Genomic DNA, 20,498 nt, shown 5'->3' on the forward strand with positions numbered 1-20,498 from the left:
TTCATACCTTAGATGTAAATAGCTTTGTCTTGTCAGATGCAGCCTTCCTGTTGTCTAGCGCGTAAGCTTCAGCTAGATAAGGAATTGTTTGCTTTCTCTGCCATGTTTCTTTCTAATCCTTACCACTACATTGGGATAGAATAATGTACTGCATTACACCATGGGTTTATTGTTTTAGTTAAGCTATAGAATTTGAATCAGTTTTTGTGCTGTCATTGCTGAATTAAGAAGTATCTAAATGGTGAGTGTCAGGAGGTTGGGGCAGCACTGTTTTCTGTTGTATCCAGGGGTGATGAGATGAAGCTGGAACACAAAAAACAGAAGAAAAAACTCTTTTACTGAGAGGTGAGGGAGCCCTGGCCCAGGCTGCCCAGGGAGGGTGTGGAGGCTCCTTCCTTGGAGGTCTTCAAAACACGCCTGGATACGTTCCTGTGTGACCTGATCTAAGTGGAACCTACTTCTGCAGGGGAATTGGACTGGATGATCTCTAAAGGTCCCTTCCAATCCCCACTGTTCTATGATTCTATGAATTGGTGTAAATAATACAGCATGACTATTTAGGAATACATGTAAATTACTGATTCACATAAACATAATGATTTTTCTGCATTAAATTCTGTTCTTTTTAGTAGCATTGTACTTGTTCTTTGTGCTTTCAACTGAATATTTGATTGGAGTCCAACTTTATGCCACTTGACTCAAGGTGTCATTAACTTACTATTCTACAAGGTAGATAAAAGATTTGGAAATTTTCCGTCCATTTTTTCTTCTTGACTTCTTTAGGATTCAACTTCTTTTTTCTATTATGTTGCTACTTAACCACTTTTTTTTCCACTGGATCTTTTGGCTCTCGATTACCCTCTGATAATCTACACATTTTCCTACCTCCTACTTTATTGGCCTTTCTTTAATTTTTTTTATAGTAAACTTTAGAAGCAGTGAACTTTTATGTAACATCCAGCTTTTTAGCTGTTACCAGGTAAGAATGGGCATTTATTTCAGACCTTTGCTTTCTCCTTGAACATTCAGTTGTTGTTGACAACGGTTTGTGTCTCTGGTATGGGGTTTTGAACTGTTTATGGTAGTATAAGGCAGGGGAAGTTGATATTTCTCAGAGGGTATCAATGTGCAGTTGGGCTGTTGCCAAGAAGTAGTAGGTGTTCCTGCATGAGTATGAACATAAAGGTTCCGTGTGGTGGTGATTTACATCAGGATAAATGATTAGTCTGTGTGCTGTGTTGTTCTTTATGTAACTAGATATTCTCAGTTACTTTTTTCTGCCTTTGTTGTTTTCAACATTCTTCTGTGCTCCATGTAAGGTGGCTAACGAGCCCTATCAGATTTGTTTTTGTTGGATTTATTTGAAGTGCAACATACAGAGAGAGTCAGATTTGCTTTGCTGGGAATGCAGTTGCAGTAAAAGCCGATATGCATTCCATATATGAACTGTACATCAGCTGTTCAGTGTTGCCTATGAGTGTAGTAACTAATTCCCTAGTGGAGAAAATCTGTTGAAAGTGTTGCCTATATATATATATATATATATATATATCAGACTTGTCTTCTAACACCAGTCTGTGTTTAGAGATCATAGCTCTTCACACATGATGATGTAGCAGTGACTGAAGAAGTCAATGATATAAACTAGACATGATGAAGACTAGACTGATGAAGAATATACTCACTAACTACTGTTTTCAGTACTTCTCACTGCTTTCTCCACATTATTTGCTAGGAAATACACTCCTTGGAAACATTTCCAGAAGCCAGGAATAGAAAGGTGCTTGATGATCTGCAGATTTGTTTTGTTTTTATTCTGCCTTGAAGTGTTTTACAAAATTTCTGTTTGCAAAAGCTGCTCTTCAGTAAAAGCCTCCCCTGGTCTGCTCTACCTCCTCTCCCCATGTGGTTTTGGGTCTCAACAGCATAGTGGTGCTAGCAAAACACTACGTGCAAAGAGACCAAGCAGATGGATAAAAATCAGATGTTAGACTTGATGCTTATTGCTTAGTGTTCTTAGGAAGAAGTCAGATAGGGGCAAGAGATTGAGAACTGTTTTATTTCTATACAGTAGTTTCATCTACTAGCAGTCTGTTTCTTTTCCCATAGCTGCTTCAAATAAAAGAAAAAGAAGAATAGAGAAAATACCTAAAGAAGAGTCAGAAAGATGTTTGGTTATAATCTCTGAATGTTTTGGCATGACCTATTGTGTAATCAAGCATACAAATGCAAGTGTTCTTTAAGTTTATTTAATTTATTTTGAATCCTGATAGCAAATATACACTAAATAGATATCTAAAATATCCACTTTATACAGTACTGTCTGTAATGAGAATTCTATGTGCTGACCTACGTAAGGGCAGTTGAGTTCCAGCTGTCTGCTTGCATTTGGCAATTAAAGGTACTTACATTAATGAGGGATTGTTAACCCATGTGATGTCGAAATATAAAAGAGGAAAAATTAAATGCAAAACATGGTTACAATTCTTAGACAATTTTTAGGAGAAAAAAATGTTGTGCCAGCCTAAAGGGAGTTTAACAATCATTCCTATTAAGCTTCAAGCATATGATAAACCTGAATCCTACTTTTTAATGTTCAGAGTGCATCAAATTATATTGATAATAAAACATTGAATGACATTTCCCTCTTAAAGTTGCAAGAAAAAGTACCAAAACCTTTTAAAGGGCTTTTTCTTGTTTGTTAGTTCTTGATATGAAACACGCCTTTATTTCACTTAGTAGATTCTAAAAATATCTTCTAGTTTAGAGATCAAAGACCTCACAGTACAAGAACTTTTTATTGCATCTTTTCTGATCATTAAAAATGCCACAAGAAGTTGTCTTTGGAGTCTGAAACATTTTTTTGCAACTTTTCTTACAACACTTATTGCTGGAGGAAAATGTCCTTACTGTGGAAAAAGTCACTTCCACTGGATTTTTAGAATGTATTTGAAAGAAAGAATATGCTAAATCTATGTGATTTAAGTAAAGAATTCAATGTCTATAATAGGAAACATCAAATACAGTTTCCAGTTCCACTTCCTAGAGTCCTTACATAAGATATAAAGGCTTTTGTTTAAATTATTCAAATGTAGGTTGAACATTGTCAAGTAATAACAATTAATTCTACTAACATATTGTTTCCAATTAATTATATTTGAAATAGTAAATACTTTGTAAACTGGTCAAATAATGTAAAAATTGGCATTTTTTCTGCAAATTTCAAGTATTGTAGAACTGATTTGGACAAACTGCTTTTTGAAATTACAAACTTTCAGCATCACTTGAGGAAATTTCCAAGTTGCACACTGTTTCTGGCCAAAATGCAACGGAAAGTTGAAGGCTGAACCTCCCAGTACTTCACAGGATTGTTGAAGAGACTTATGCCACTGTATAATGCTTTCTTCTTTCTTCTTCCTGTTGGACAGAAATCATTCACTCCCAATTTTGCAATATGATTGGAATGAAGGAAGACTACCTGCAGCAATAAGAAACAGTAAAACATAGCAGTTAGAATGGAAATGAAAAAAATATCTAAACATGTGTTTACATGTAGATAACTGAGGCTTGCTCTAAGTTGAACCAGTTGGATGCAGGCCTTAATAGTAACTAGAATTAAAAAATTGTGTGGAATATTTAAAAAATGCCTCACTTCTACCAGTTTCTCCTACTAAAAAAGTAATATATGGTATCTTATCAGTGTGCTGTCAGAATAATTGGACTTTATTCTTATAGATAGTTCTCCTAAAGTACAATTTTATGTTCTCTTGTAGTAAGAATTATAATGATGCAGTATTATGTTCTTCCATAATGCAAATTATCAGTGATTTAATAAATTTTAGAAATTAGTCTCTAGAAGAGGTAATGTTGAAAGAGTTGGCAGTATGGTTGTAGGAGCACTTTAGTCTAATGGTGATATAGCTTAAATTACTAAAAAAGAGAAAATCTTGTGACAGTAGAGATTAGAACTTAATAGTGTACATTAGCTAAAAAATTCTTTTGTTTGTATATCTAAATTTACATGACACTGTAAGCTGATCTTTGGGTTTTGTTGGGGGTTTTGGGGTTAGTTTTTCTTTTTCAAATATACAAATATCTCAAAATATTTCCCTTTAATTTGAAGTGAAATGAGAAGTGGAAAGAATTGAAACTGAGGTAAGCCTTTTACCAAACAGCTTATAATGTGCTCTGTCACCTGTGGATTTCTTCAGGTTACCTCAAGCTTTGTTCTGCTTAAGTAACCTACAGTATATGTCATCTTATAAAAAAATATGATTTTAACTGCTATTCCAGAATTCTGTAAATAAATGTATTTTGAAAGCATTTTACACAATTTATCTAATTCTAAATACAGATTTTTAAATCGTATCTCATTCTTTCAGCCTTGTAAATCATTTACTTTGGATGTAAACTATGGTGTGGGAATGGAAAAATCTCCACTCTGCCTTGCTAATATGGAAATTATGACAAATCTGTTACAAACTTTCTGGAAACATTTTCTGGGTGTAGCACGTTGATTTCATTTGTTTTCTCCCAGTATCTTGTTTGATGATTTCAGGTTCTCCTAGTATGAGAGCGATGTCAAAATATATGTGACAGTGAATTATGCTTTTAATTAATTTCATTAGGTTGTGTCCTAATTAGTATGGCACTGTGAAAGTCTAACAACTCTAACTAGGAGAGCTTTCAGTTAAGTTTAGTATACGACCTGGAGATATTTCAGTTCGGGTAATCCAGGAGGAACTTTCTTGAGCTTATTTTTTTCAAGATGGATTTCACGTATACTTGGTATGTTGGCGAAACTTCCATTTTCCACATCTTTGATTTTATTGTTCCCAAGGCCTAGCCTAGAAATAGTAGAAGGAACATTAATTAAAGAATAATAGAGATTCACAACAGCACATAAGTGCAGAATTTGAAGACAAAGGGAAAAAAAGCACTGTCTAAAGATGATGAAACCTTACCTCTGATAGGAAAGAAAAAAGAACAAGTCTTGTAAAGAAACAGTTACACATATAGCTTAGTCAAGAACTTTATATCTCAACTATAAACAGGACTGCCTTCTTTCTTACTTCGACATTTTCACTGAACTTCTGCCTTGGTTAGATTTTTTGCTCTAAGACTTGAGCCTGGGTTGCTAAGAAGATGATTCGGAAAGTGGAGACACAGGTTACTTTGGAATAGCTCTTTCCCCACATCCTGCAATCCTCTTTCTCCTTCCTTTCCTGATTTCTTCAGACACTGAAGCTAGTATCTAAATGCAGTTCAGCAGTTCCTCTGCTAGTAGTTTCTATTACCAAATATAAAATTTAGTGCTGCGCAGCTGGATTTTCTGAGTACTCAACCGAGCTTTAAAAAACTTACTTCTACCGTACTATGTCAGTGATAGGTTCTTGGGAAAAATGCTTTTTTTTTTTTTTCTTAAAGCCCATCACATTTGGAAACAGTTGGCAAGTTCTTTCTTTTACCAGCTACTACATTTCTTTTGGGCTAGTTTTCAGGAGACAAATTTATCTTCTCATATTATGAGTTTTCCCATGTGTTTGTAAAAAAAAAAGGTCTCAATTTTCCCTTCTGTTACTATCCTTTTATCTTTTTCATTGAAGGGTATCCTTCTGGTGCACTTAGGCTTTTCTGGAATGAAAAAACTTATGACTCTTGAGTCCTATAAATTTAGTTGCAAGAAAGGCCTTCTATTCCTCAAACAAAAATCAATTGGTGCTGCTGTATACCTTGTTTTAGGGGGTCATATGTTCTGTGAGAAATACATACTTAATTGAGGCATTTTTCCATGCCATGAGGAAAGAATTTATGATTGTTACATTTTCTGATCAGATACTGTTCTTAACAAACACTTCTATTGGGAGCTGTAGGCAAGACGTGTAATAATAAGGCTGATGTTTGCAGGTGTTTTGTTGGCTTTTGGGTTTTTTTTAATTTGGTCTTATTTACAGCAGTTCTTAGTATATAACAAGTCATATTTTTAATTCACTCGTCTCACATTAACAAGAGAAGTATCAAATAAGAGGTCCTGCTAGGTCTGACCTTTTGTCAAATGCAAGCATTCTGCATGGGAATTTTACCTTTGAAGATCTTTGTAACGGTTAAAATCTTCAAGTTCAATTGCTGTAATTTTATTGTCATCTAAATGAAGTTCTAGTAGGCTGGAGGGCAAATCTGACAAAAAACAAATGCACAGTATAAGAAAAATAATCTAACTTGGTTTCATGGATATAGCTATTTTGTTGCAAAAAGATTTATTTCTTTGTGTTTAGGATTGGTTGAAGAATTTTGGGGGGATTATCTGCATCAAAGTAATAGATACTAGATACAAATATATTACTTTTATTTAATAACTTAATTAGGTTTATAATAGTGACTTCTTAAAAAGAAATTAAGATGTGAAAGGGAACATGCTAATGTTGCAATTTCAGAGTTCCAAAAGTAGGTATATTTTTGCTAGCTTTCTTTACAACAACTTTCAGATACTTTTGGTTACCCTGTGAAAGATGTAAATTGTATGTTATGGGCAATTACTGAGCAGTTGGTAGTCAAAATCCTGCTCCTGTGGAACCTGTGACTTTTTTGCAGATAAGCGTTTTCTTCTAAATGATGTAACAAATGCACTATTGAAGCTCCCAAGGTGTGATCTGGAGGAAAGCTTTCAGAATTCTCTGAGTAAAATGAGATCTTTGGGATGCTCTTTCCAGTGCCAGTATGCAGAATGTTTTCTCATGGAGTACCAAATAGTCCCAATCCAGAACTGTCCATGTCTGGACCAGGAAACAGAGAATGTTTTGTACAGTATCCTTTTAGTGAGGGCAGAGAAAGATAGTCACAAGATTCGGTTTCACTTTGCAAAGCTTACCTTGAGTCTTACTGGCATCTGTCTAGATGGCACCCTGGCACCAGGCAAGCAAAAACCACGTTTCTGTAACTAATACGGCTTTGAAGAGCACTGCTTCCATTGCCATTGCTTGTAGCATTGCAATACTGAGGAAAAGAGGGGTGCTTTCCAATCTGTGTTTGTGACACTTGATGCTTGGGGGAATGGGCTGTATTTGAGCTTTTTTACAGTTACCTTCTGGTTTCCAGTTCTGTGAAGTGCTGCTTCTGTCTGAGTTACAATATTAAGAGGGAAAACTACTCATCTGTCCATTTTAGGTTTTAAAGGTATTTTGTAAATTACATTTTTTAATCTATGTGTCAGGGAGGGTGTGGAGGCTTCTTCTCGGGAGGTCTTCAAGACCCTCCTGGACACATTCCTGTGCGACCTGATCTAAGTGCGACCTGCTTGTGCAGGGGGGTTGGACTGGATGATCTCTAAAGGTCCCTTCCAACCCCAACCATTCTATGATTCTATGACTATAATGTTTGCAGATAGACAGATCTATAAACTTAATTTCCATTTGTGTAGAATGGATTCACCATGAAATCCTGTTTGGTTATGATTTATTGATGTATTTGACAACACAAATTGGACCTCATGCTGTCTCCTTATAAGAGATTTCTCTATAACAAAGACAAAATCTGAATCACTTTATGTACCTTTTTTTTGTGTAAGTGATAGGAGAGGGTGTTATGATGATACCAGAAGAATGTCTTTTTTATGTGTTGGGGAGTGTTACCAGAAGCAGACAAATGGTTTCTGATATTAGAATTACCTTATCAATGGGGATGAGATATTTTGGGGTTTTGTTGGAGTACTTCTAGTGCTCTCTTCTAGGGGGATGCTTTTTGCATATCTGTCTACAAGAAGAGATTAAATCTAATAGAAACATTGTTCTTTATCTGAATGATCCAGAAATAAATATCTTAGGGGCCAACATTTAGTTTCCCTGTAAGTTAATGGTTGATAAAACATATGACATTATGCACTGTTTCCTCTCTTCTAGCTAGCAGTTTTGAGCAGCTGCAAATCATGAGAATTCAGTTAAATACTGCAGTGACCTACAGAAAAAAGTGCAGGTGTTTTACTGAGTTCCTCCATGTTGCTTTGTGTGTGGAGATCAGAGATTTGTGAAGTTATTGTTTTAACTTATTGCTATCTCCAAATCACAAGTCAGTTGTTTTATATGAAGGAATGATTTAATTATGTACTGTATGATGTTGACATTCTTTTAAATGTTAATATTAAATTCCACTTAGCAAAGCCCCATCAGAATAGATACATAAAACTCTGTATTGGGTTTTGCATTAAGATGCTCATATGGCAGAGCATATTTGAGTTGCTTGAAACATTCAAAATTAAACTTAAAAAAAAAGATATTCTTTTAAATGCATAAAGGAAGTGGGAGTTCTGTGTCTCTTATGACTCAGATCAAGTATCAGGGGGTTTATCCGTTCTTTTTAAGTATTTTTGAGACTGATTTTAAAAATATGAAGTGACATTGTATTTTAATTTTCTTCACATCATTTCTCCTGAGAAGGGTGTCTAGATGTCTCAGAGAACTGTGCCTGTTAGGGAGAAGGCATATATGCACTTCTGAGATGTGGAATTGCATGCTAAGTGCAAAAAGGAAAATATGATAGGAGGTGATATATTGTTAATGAACAACAGAAAATAGAAGTCATGAACATTTTAACAACCATATAGATAGAAGCATTTTATTTAGGAGTATAGTGGTATAGGTAAAATAGAAAATGTAAACCAAAGCATACCTTTAGGAATTGAAGTTAATTTAGCTTCTGCAATTCTTATGTGATAGATATTTACTCCTTCAAAAGCCCCTGGCTCTATTCCTTCATTGTCAAGAGGATTTGCACTCATTTCTGTCCAAGGTTAAAAAGGTAAAAAGAAAGTATTTATTTTGGCATAGGAACTTGTGCTTGTTAGACTAACTCGTAAACATCTGATCTCATTACTTCTGAGGTTCTAAGCATCTTGCTCTTTTCTACTTAATTGTACTTACCTAAAACGTGTAGAGACTTCATTCCTTTAAATGCATCCTTGTGGATTTTCTTAACCTTATTAGCATGGATTCTGAGCTCTGCTAAAGTCTTCGGTAGTTCTGTTGGAATCTCAGTTAGCTGATTATGGGACAAATACAGTCGTCGAAGCTTCTTCGTTGGTTGAAAGGCTTTTGGATGGATCTTGGATATTTTATTGTTGTTCAAAGCCAATGCCTGCAAGATACGGGAAGAGCAATACAAAAACAATGTCTTTAGACAGGAATGTTGTGATTATCGATTTAAGCCATGAATTTGATACATGATTTAGCAATTAGGTATTTTAATTTTTTTTTGCATCATGCCAAACTTTAGCACTTGGTGGATACTTTGGGCAGTTCAATTGATTCTGCCATTCAGAAAAGAATCAGGAAGCTGGTGCATCAACTAGGAGGTAGAGAAAAACTAGTCAGAGGTGACAAGGTGCCATCTGTTATCTTGATATATTTTGTGGGATTGTTTGGGGGTTATTTTCTTTGTTGTTCCTCAATGCAGACATTCTAAAAACTCAGAATTTCATCTTCTATTTCAGCATGATGCTGCAAAATAAAAGTCAGTATTTTGTTCTGAATTTCATAAAAGTTAATGTCTGTATATGACAAATAAATTTATAACTTATTTGCCATAATTTTTTCATTCCTGTATATTTAGTCTCTGTCTTCTGTACAGTGCCCTAGTCCTTTCTTGGGACAGTTTTCTGTTCTTTGTTGGTATATGTTATCAGAGAATTTGTTATGAGTTACAGGCAACAAAATACCAGTTATCTAAAATTATTTTCCATGTCAAATCACTTCTCTGCATTTCCATACCTTGAATATTAATTTTTGTTCCTTTTTTATTCCTTTGAGCAGTTGGTAAGTCATCTACTCTCTCAAATTGCAAGGGAAAAAGTAGAGTGAAACAGAATTAATCTTTTTTTCCCAGAAAAAAAATGTGGATATCTTAAGGAAATAAACAGGAAATGCTCCTTCCTCATCCAAGTTGCCATCTGCCTTTGCTAAGTAGACTAGTACCCAAACAAGTTTGACAAAGTAAACTACTTTCAATAAAAATTTTGTAAGGCCTTGCCCCTAAGTCACTGATGAGAAAAATCACATCAGCTTGGAGTTTTCAGTTACCACGTACTTAAGCAATGACTCTGATGTGTAATGTGGTGGTTGTTGATATATTCCGATAACTCCCCCAGTCACTGGAGGTTAGTTTCTATAAGATCTTTTGTACTGAATATAAGCCACAGCTAGTGTGTTTACCCTAAATTGCCGGTAACACCATTCTGTATCCAGACGTCAGATGCTTAAGAGGAATTGGAAATGCTTTGTTGCAAGCAAATTTATTTGGTTCCATTTTTTTTTTCTACCCAAGTTTAACCCATAATAATTAACAAGTTCATTCATAGTACTTGAATCTGGCAAATTTTCAGTTCCTGATAGGAAACCAGATATAACTGAAAAGGCTTTGATTTATGTTAGTTTGATATATGCTTCATGTCTTTCTAATGTGGAATACAATTATGTTAATTTGCTATAACTTGTGGAACAGATTTGTCATTTTTATAATGAAAATTGTCAGTGACAAATCTGGGCATTCCAGATGGTGAATCATCTGGATTCATTAATCAGTCTGGATCTAGAGTGACATCTTAAGGAAATATGTATTCAAAAAGAGATTTAATCTATCTTTCCAGACCTCTGATATCCTCTTATTTTCTTTCATTATAGAAAAGAGATCATATGTAATGTAAATATCTAGATTTATCAGTTGCTAGCGATGCTTAAAGCCTGTCTCTATGTGCATACATGAGTGTATTACAAATACAGTGGTAAAGCATTTGACTTTTTCAGTAAGTCAGTGTAGGTCTCTTTCTGTGCAGGTCAACTGGATTTGTAACAAGTTTCAGTGGTCTATATGTGGTTGTATGCTGTGTTGTTTTGAAAACGCCCTTACAAAATACATAAAGATCTGCTTTTTTACAGCTAAGCAGATAAAAAGTCTGCACTTGTCTTGCAGCCTTTAAAATGTAGAGAATGTTTCTGTGCATGTCAAGGACTGAATAAATGTTGAGTACCTTTTTGGTGAGCTGCATGTGGTACATTTTCTGGACATTGCAGAAAGTAGCATAGGTCTTACAGCTCAAAGAGCTCTGCTTCATACTATGTGGAAGCAGTCATTGGATGCAGGCATTAGACTGTATTTTTGTGGATACTATTGGAGAAGACAAATACCATTGGTATTTTTAAAGTATCAAAATATTTCAGATTGCTGAAGAAGATTTCAGACTTGAAAAATAGCAAGCTTACATAAAGTGATGTGAGTCCCCGGAGATCATTTTCCTTGACCTCTCTGATTTTGTTGTTTTGAAGGTCAATCATACGAGTATCTGGTGGAATGTTGCGAGGTATTGATGTCAGACCTGTTCAAGTAGATGAGATAAACACGGGCGTTATGTGCCTGCATATAAGTCAAATTAACTACTGGGCAGCAAAACATAGTAAGATTATTGATGAGTATGACAGGAAAGAAAATACAAACAATCGTAAAGCAAAGGATAGAAAAGAACATTCAATCTGAGAGGAACTTATCGTGTAAGAATGTATTCTAAAAATGTGTGGCTAGTTTCAGGAGGAATTGCTTCTGACCTTGACCATGAAAAGCTTCAATGAGATGCTCATTACACACTTTTTGTGTCTGTGAAATGAGCAGCCTCAAAGCACTGGTGGTTCTATAGGAAGGCTCCTGAAGTCCCTGGAGAAAGCAGTCCTTGGAGGACCTGGCGCTGTGGCTCTGCACTGAGAGACAGGGCCATTGTGGTGGTGTTAAGGGACTTCTGCTCAGGGTCTGACTACTCCTTTCTACCTCTCCACTGCCGCATCCATTGTACTGGCATGGTTGCTTATATAGCCACACAGTTAATGCCAATGCAGAGAAATGTATTCTTGGTAAAAGTGGATAAAAAAATTATCTTAGAGCTGCCAGTACTAAACTACCAGTTGTATAAATTCCCCGATCCAGTTGATTGTTCAGATACAAAACCACTGCCATTCGTGACATCTGAGTGTGTCAGCAGAAGAGACTAGCAAGGGGTAGTGATTTTCTTTTCAGCAGAAGTGCTGCTGTATCAAATGATAAATGCTGGTCCAGTTTATTAACATTCCATAATTACTAGCTTACAGATATTTAAAGATTAAATCTGTTAATAGGGGATTTTTGCTATGTGTGAAGGGGTTTGCGATCTCTAAACCAGATGCAATATCCACAGTTTATTGCTACCAGCCAAAGTTTGATTCCTTCATAATGACACATTTTCTAAAACCCAACAATTTATGTATTGACTCAATGCTTCAGAATGATGGCAGAGCTGAGATGAGAAAGGATGTCACTGTTGCTGTGGTAGTGGCAGGGGCATAGCCCTTTGATTACCCTGAATCATTGGAAAATGTCAATGAACACTAATTCAAACTCACATAATTAAAACCGCAGTTTAGTCATGCTGTTTAGTCTGGAGCAGAGGAGACTGAGCAGAGGTCTTATTAACATTTATAAATATCTAAAGCGTGGGTGTCAGGAGGTTGGGACAGCACTTTTTTCTATAGTAGCTAGCAGCAGGACAAGGGGTGATGGGATGAAGCTGGAACACAAAAAGTTCCACTTAAAACATAAGAAAAAACTCTTTCAGTGTGAGGTGAAGGAGCCCTGGTCCAGGCTGCCCAGAGGGGTTGTGGAGTCTCCTTCCTTGGAGGTCTTCAAGACCTGCCTGGACATGTTCCTATGTGACCTGATCTAGGTGAACCTGCTTCTGCAGGGGGGTTGGACTAGATGATCTCTAAAGATCCGTTCCAACCCCACCATTCTGTGATTCTATGACTGCAGTGACAGTTGCAGGTTTGTCTTCGGCAACCTGGGTAAATAGTTTGTATTCCATCATGTATTCACTGGCATGAAACTTCCTTGTGGTTTATTTATTGCTTGTTTTTCCTTTGTTATGCTTTCTCATCATGTGAGCTGTTCCTTTATAGTTGTGAATGTAAGTGCTTCTTTAGCCATAGTCTTTTTTGAGAGAGGGGACTAATAGCTTGTCTATGATGCAGCAAACTTGTGCTTCTCTGGGAATAACGTCATACAAGTAAAACAAGAGGAAGTGCAATTAAAAATGTAAATATAAGATTTTTCATGTTCTGTGATTGTTCTCTTAGTGGATAAAAGTCTGTGTGGATTATTATATACTTAAAGCCTTTCCATTCTATGTTGTTATCGACAGAAATCGTCGCTAATGGAAGATGTCTATAACAACTTAATTTTCTAAACTGATGCACATGAACTCAGAAAAAAGTAATGTTGCAAAAAGTGCTGGACACAAATTAGTTGCAGGACATGAATTAGATACATTTTGAAAGCCCAATTGAAGAAATGTAAGCTCCTTTTGAAAATGGCTAGTACACAAATGTTTGAACATGTGCAAGGCAAATCCTCCAAAGGCAAGTCAAGTGGAGAACAGACACTGTGTATCTTCATTCTTACCTAGGTCAGAGCAGTGGACAACTCTCATATAGCACTGGCATCCAAAGGGGCATGTTGGGAAGAGATCAAAAGGAATTAGTGGTATAATTGGTTCAGTGGTGGGAAATAGAGAATTGTCATCATCATCATCATCATCATCTTCCTCCATATCTTGGAGCATCATATTCTTTAGTGTAAAATATGAAGGACCAATGAGAGGCTTGGCAGAGCACAAAGCCAAGAAGAGGAGGAGTGTGTATTCTTTCATATCTTCTTAATCAGGGCAGCCAATCTTGAAGAGGAAAGTAAACAAACAAAAAAACCCACAAACACAAGAATCAGTGAATGTCAAAGAGCAAATAAAGGTATTGAACTATTTACTTCACTCATTGTTAGTCTCTGGTCCCCAAAAATGGTCTGCTATGAATGTTAAGGTTTAATATGTGAATGTTGAAAAAATATAAAAACTAGTCTTCAAAATATAAGCTGTTATTGTAAAATATAATATTAAAATGTAACTTAAGTAAAATTAACGAGACATTAATGTCATAACAATATTTTTAAGTTTAAAAAATAGTGTGATCATTGGCTTCAGGCTTTGAAGTGTAATTTTTATAGTAAATTTTAACAGAACTTGGATTTATTTTATTCAGTCTTGATAAAATTATAGGTTTCATGGGATACATGGACATATGTGCATCGCTTGTATTTAGAAAGTTGGAAGAGACTTGATTAGCAAATACATAAAATACACTCATCAAGATACTCTCTGAAAACTTGTTATTCTGCTCTCTCAATGCTTCCAATTAAACTCTTATTATTCTCATAGGGAAATATAGAGTTTTCAATCCTGACAACAGCTTTTCTCAGAATCACAGAGTCTTAAGGGTTGGAAGGGACCTTGAAAGCTCATCCCGTCCAACCCCCCTGCCAGAGCAGGACCAGAGAAGGAGCCTCCACAGCCCATCTGGGCAGCCCCTGCCAGTGCTCCCTCACCTCAACAGGGAAGAATTTCTTCCTTATGTTTCTTTGGAGCCTCTTGTGTTCCACTCATTGCCCCTTGTCCTATCATTGCCCATCCCTGAGCACAGCCTGGCTCCATCCTCCTGACACCCGCCCTTTATGTATTTGCAAACATTAATGAGGTCACTCCTCAGTCTCCTCTTCTCCAAGCTGAAGAGCCCCAGCTCCCTCAGCCTTTCATCATAAGGGAGATGCTCCCCTCCATCATCTCTGTGGCCCTGCACTGAACTCTCTCCAGCATCTCCCTGTCCTTGTGGAACTGAGGGGCCCAGAACTGGACACACTATTCCAGATGTTGTCTCACAAGGACAGAATAGAGGGGGAGCAGAACCTCTCTCGACCTGCTGCCCACAACCCTTCTAATCCACTCTAGGATGCCATTGGCCTTCATGCTCATCCTGCTGCCCACAGCACCCCCAGGTCCCTTTCCGCTACACTACTCTTTCCCCATATTCCAGTCATTTGTTACTGCTGTTGGTAAAAGTTCACTTGTGTATGCAAGCACATTTGGGTTGAAGTTTATTTATTTGGTAAGGGCTCTTCTCTGACAAGGGCTTGGAGGTTCTGAATCTGTGTCATTTGAAATTGGTAGTGTAAATTACATCCAGAAAAATAATATGCACACTTCTTGAATAAATATGTTATTTTTCCAACCCAGCTTTGTAATCATAAGGCATGTACATGACAGGCAGCCAACTGATAGGAGATGAAAATGAGCTATGCTTGAATTTAATGCTGTAAAATCCATCACCTTCCTAGATTACCCATAACTTGAAAATGTCTTGTGTAATCATAAGTCCTTCACTAGGGAAGAAAGATGCTAGATCATTTAGGGCACTTTCAAAGCAGAAGATGGCATGTCAGATAGCTACAACTATTTTGTTATGTTACTAAGAAGAATACACAAGTTATGAAGGGCTGAAAAAGTCTTTAGAAAAATATGACCTATTCTGTCTCATTAGAACTGTTCATTCAATTTCATTCTGCTTTGAGTTCTAATTTTACCAGATTTCTATTAGCCACACCTGACTTAAAAAAACAGGAGTCCAGTCCTAACAATATATACTGTGTTACCAGAGTAATATCTAATCCCTTAGATATTTTCCACATATTCTGGTTTTATTCTAAAGATTCTATTGATCAAACTCTCAGGGAAACAGATAGGATGTTTTTGTGATTCTGTGAGAAAGACTGTTAAATTCTGCTCCCAGCTCCACATAGTTCCCCTCCAAAGCCCAATCCTAGAAGCTGTCTGGATCCTACAGCACTCTGCAAACTAAGAAGATCCTGTTTATAAAAAGTTCCTATTTATATCTGTCATAGGTCTCTTTAAGGAAGTACTAAACAGATGTCGATTCATGTTTGATCACCTAATTAAATACTTGCTGATCTGTTTATAGCTGAGGAATGCCTTTATGGAATCATTTTGCCATTGATCTTCAGTCAGAGGAAAAGGAGTGCACTGATTTGTAGCAGACTGTTGGCTTATTCAGAATTCTTAGGTTTTATTTGTATTGCTTTTTTCTATACAAGGTCCTTTTGACATTTCTTGTATGTGGTTCATAACAGCAGTGAAATGCTATGTATTGCATACATTGCTACTACTGTAATGGTGTCATTTCAGGGAGAATATCCAACAGCATTTAAATTACATAACTCACGCTTTCAAAAAAATGTGTCTGAAAACAGAAGCATGATGTACTTTGTATCTTGTAGATATGCAGCATATAACTGTAAATTTATTGTTATCTTCCATGCTCATTTGAGTAGTGTGTATATCTTCAAGTCATTTAACAATCAAGTCATTTAACAATCTCTTATAGGAGTCTTTATATGTGTTTTTCCCCATGTATTCTCCTTTGTGTTCAAACTAACATTCCCTTTCAATGCTCCTAGAAGTTGTACTTGCAATCCTATACAATGTGTTTCCTTCAAAGAGTTTTTGAATACAAACAGTGCTAGGAACAAGGTATGGAACCTACATTTGTTTGTTTGCAGAGAATTGCAGTCATGTCTGGCTGTACACCTTTGAAGTATTTGGCCCTCTCAGGCTTCTATTACAGCTTCAGCAAAGCAGACAAAATGTTCAAAGCTTTAGTCATACCATTAATTAGCAGAAGAGCAGTTGGAAGACTTTCAGACTTCTGAGTTTTTCATATTTTTGGACAAGTGCTTTAATGACTGGATTTTCACAGATGAGCACTCAGGCTGGTCTCCTTCCTATGACTGCTTAGGTATTAAGTGATGAAACTCTGTGCTTTGTTCACTATAGTGCAATTTCTTCATGTAGTATATTGAGCGTTGTAGCATGTATCATGTCTTGGGACATTTATTTTCCAAGTCTCTACTGACCTCTATTTGTGATAGGCACTGGATGTATAGTTACACTCTGCCTAAAATATAATCTGCTGTGTACATTCATGAAATGCTGTTATGGATCTGTTGCTGGGAAGTTATATTATGAAACGATTTTAAAACTTGTTTCCACACTTGCACCTGTAACAAATGGATTGCACATTTCCTTTCAGCTCTTCAGAAAACTAATTTTGAACTATGAGAATGTTGAGTCTGTGATTGGAGTAGTGACCAATGTGAACTCTTGACAAACGTGCATTGTTCACAAACGGGTCTAGACAAGCAGTGTTGAAATATATCACTGATGACATGCATTAGTCTTGTGAGTTACATCTCTTGAAAACAAGTCCCTTTAGAAAAGGAAGCTTGAATTGTAAAACATCTTTTTAAAATTTTGCTTGCTTTTAGTGAAGAGAAAAAGCTTTTGCTTCCTCCTCTCATTTTGCCATTAAGAAATCCTTATTGCTAAGTGGCTTTGTAGTTAGGAGTGGTAATCAGGTTTGACTGCAGGTTTGTGTTGGCGAAAGAACTGCCAAAAGAGGGATTCCAAAGAACCGTATTGTATGGAGCTTTTTTAATTTTTTCCATGGTTGAGGCTTTGAGTTTCCCAGTAAATAGGTGTTTGATATCTCTCGGTAGAAATGCACTCTGCAGCTCATCTCAGAGAACTTATGGAAACTTTCTGCATGTTAAAACTACAAGACTGAGATAATTAAAAGGAAACAAAAGCCTAAAATCAAAGATCCTAGTGATCTTTCTGGAAATACTGTACTTATTTTATTATGATAATTTTATGAAGTATTTAATTAATATTCAGAAAGCACAGTTCATCAATACAGCTGTAGTTATGTTCCATTGCTGCCACTTGAGGCTGATTCTGCTCCCAGGTGTATGCTTTGAGTTCTCTCATTCTAGCTTTTCTGCCTAGTGAACAGCCATTCAGTGAGCTGATTGAACTCGCTGAACCTGCATAAAAATAATGTGAGCAAGAAAAAAAGCCCAACACATTTTTTCCAGGTGTACAAACAGCATCAATCTGTGTATCACAGCCAGCACAAAGGAATGGGTGGAACAGCCTGGCTCAGTGGGATGGAATGTGAGAGGGAAAGACAAGATGTGAGACTCGTTGAATTTGCTACATGGCTTCTCAAACTCATCTTCAATATTCTGGTGAGACAGCCATTCTAGACATGTGCAAGCTGTCAGCCCAGCTCAGGTGTTCTGTTGACTGATATCCTGAAAAGATGGTTGTTGCTTGGACAAAGTCTGCCCTCACCCATTCTCATTTATACACTCCAGAGCATTGAAGATAACTTTGAGAAGGCTTGTAGCAAATTCAGTGAGGCTTACATACTTCTTCATGGTACCTTCTTTACAGCAATCCTGTGTCATTTGGTGCAAAAAGCTCCTGAATAGCATCTTTTCACTGAAATACTAGACACTCCAGAAAAAGTTAACTGAATGTGGAGAGTACATTTTATATGTAGAAATGCTGAAAGGCTAGATTTCTTTCCTGCAGTATGTAACAATCCTAAAATCACTGTACTAATTGCTTGGGACCTACTTATACACACTTAAGGTAGTCATCTTTACCACATATTGCCAAACAGCATGTGGAAGATAGAAACTTTTAATGTTATTAGTTTAGGATAATACTTACCATTTATAACTAATTAAACACAGGTGATGTCACAGTATGATAATACGGTTAAAACCTTTTAGAAATTATGTGGTAAATTCCCATCTAAGTGTGCAACAGTTCTGTGACATGAAAAATCCAAACACAAATTATGGAGAGAAAAACACTTCCCGTCAGTATAAAAGTTATATTGTTAGTATGGGATGTGTGCATGGAAAAAGAATAAGTTTGGATTCCTTGGCAGATGCCTGCCAGTCCTGCAGCATGTGATCTCTGTTGTCTTACCAGTTATGACACTGAAGGAGTTAATAGGTAAAGTTTTAAGACATTAAAAGATTCTGAATTGTATTTATAAATCAGTTCTGTTACCGGTGTACAAAGACAAATTTCCTATGGCATTGTTTCTGGAAAGGAAATGTTTAAATGACACAGTAGTGGTCTTTACAGAGGCAAAGAAAAATCCCCGTGTTCATTAATAACACAAATCATTGCACTGCACACAGATTTTGTCCAAAGAAAGGCAAGACCACAGCTGTTTTGAAATCTATATTTAAAAATAGTTCTGGTTCTATTAGTCATTGTCCCATTCCAGAAATAAAAGGAGTTTATGTTTAACTCTTTGCCTACTCGATTGATTTGTTTGAATAGCTTAAAAAGAAGGGGAGGAAATTTTTTTGTCAGTAAGACCACTGAAGAAATTCTGTCTTGAGAAATAGTCCAATATTGAAGTGATGTAGTAAGTAATGAATAACATGTTTACGAAACAAGTTTTATGTTTAGAGCATTTACTTTTTGTGGAAAACTGCTCCAACCCTGTGTGTTACTCAATATGATCTTTGAGCATTTTTAGGTTGTAGCTTGTCTACAGTTCACTCTTCCATGTAATTCTTAATTACTTTGCTGATATCTACTTAAAAAAAACCCTTGAATACCAAAATACACAAAGTTAACACAGTTGTAACTGTAAGAACTGCTGTAATTTGATACATTTTCATAGTTTATAGTAACTGAGAAAAAAGATTTTGTCAGTTAAATCTCACAAGTCTTCAGTAGTTAAATAGTTCTCTGTAGCTTTTTTTTATTCTGTAGCTGTTTTTGCTTTGCAGCTAAGACATAGTAAATACAGAATTATTTAAGCTGCAAAGTAGACTTGCAAACGTTCCATTAAAAAAATGGTACTTCTAACTCTACATTACCTAATGTTATTAATCTGCACATAGTGACTGGCAGCCTGTTGCTTAATTCTTTATTGCTATTTTATATAGAATAGATATTTTAACTGGACATACCTTGCAAGCTTGGTAGTTCTTCCAGAAGCACTGTGATAATCCACCTGAGATCTTTATGTCCAGTTATTTCATATTTAAAAGAAAAAAAAACCACAGAAGAGAGAGAAAAAGGAAGTTAGGCTGAGTTGTGTGAAATGGAAAGTAAATAGAAAGAGAAACACACTTTCAAACTTCTTGATCCTCCTGGCACCCTGGGTGATACAAGAGGAAAGTGCTGCTTCAGATTAGTCCATCTTAGTACTGAAGAATGATATTAAGATGACTTGTTACCACTCATATGTTTTTCATCACTGCCTGTATTACAGCCAAAACTTCTGGCTTAACTCTAGACGTCTAGTGGAAGACTTTGTAAAACCTGTAGTTTAATAATAGTTGACATCAGGACACTGGAAGTACAGTGAGGTCCATATCAGGTCATTCCTGTTTCGGAATCACACTTATTTATTATTTCATTAGCTTTTACTCTTTAAAAAGTGTGACTTGGGTAAAAGTAGGAAACCTTAGCTACTAGTAGAGTAAATGAATAGACTATAGTAATCAGCACATTGCCAAACCTTTCAAAAGTTACAAAATTCAGGTTTTATTGTGTAGTTACTTGTAAATTTACTTGTAAATTCTGCCTTTTGCATTCAGTAGACAACTGGCTAGCTGGGGAGGATGGTTCAAGAATGTAAAATGTAGATCAGATTTTATTAGTCAGTAAAGTTAATTGATTTCTCCTGCGTGGGGTAAATACAATGTATTTTTTT

The 20,498-nt window shown here is 36.1% G+C and overlaps 2 protein-coding genes across 5 annotated transcripts in view; one reads left to right on the forward strand and one right to left on the reverse strand.

Annotated features, from left to right (window-relative positions):
- The window catches only part of CENPP (centromere protein P), a 152,002-nt gene that overhangs the window by 65,444 nt on the left and 66,060 nt on the right, over positions 1 to 20,498 (forward strand). The window lies entirely within an intron of this gene.
- On the reverse strand, positions 3,179 to 19,979 carry ASPN (asporin). Of its 2 annotated transcripts, XM_062008306.1 has the most exons (9): positions 19,913 to 19,979; positions 19,750 to 19,800; positions 13,465 to 13,735; positions 11,247 to 11,359; positions 8,913 to 9,126; positions 8,662 to 8,772; positions 6,084 to 6,177; positions 4,709 to 4,847; positions 3,179 to 3,478 (listed from the first exon to the last, which is right to left on the reverse strand). In XM_062008306.1, the coding sequence occupies exons 3-9, from the start codon at positions 13,709 to 13,711 to the stop codon at positions 3,281 to 3,283; spliced, it is 1,116 nt and encodes a 371-aa protein (XP_061864290.1). In that variant the 5' UTR covers positions 13,712 to 13,735; positions 19,750 to 19,800; positions 19,913 to 19,979; the 3' UTR covers positions 3,179 to 3,280. The 2 variants fall into 2 exon arrangements, with proteins under 2 accessions (XP_061864290.1, XP_061864289.1); XM_062008305.1 differs by having other exon boundaries at positions 19,750 to 19,979.

The sequence above is a fragment of the Colius striatus genome, chromosome 15 (genome assembly GCF_028858725.1).
Source record: "Colius striatus isolate bColStr4 chromosome 15, bColStr4.1.hap1, whole genome shotgun sequence".
Taxonomy (NCBI): domain Eukaryota; kingdom Metazoa; phylum Chordata; class Aves; order Coliiformes; family Coliidae; genus Colius; species Colius striatus.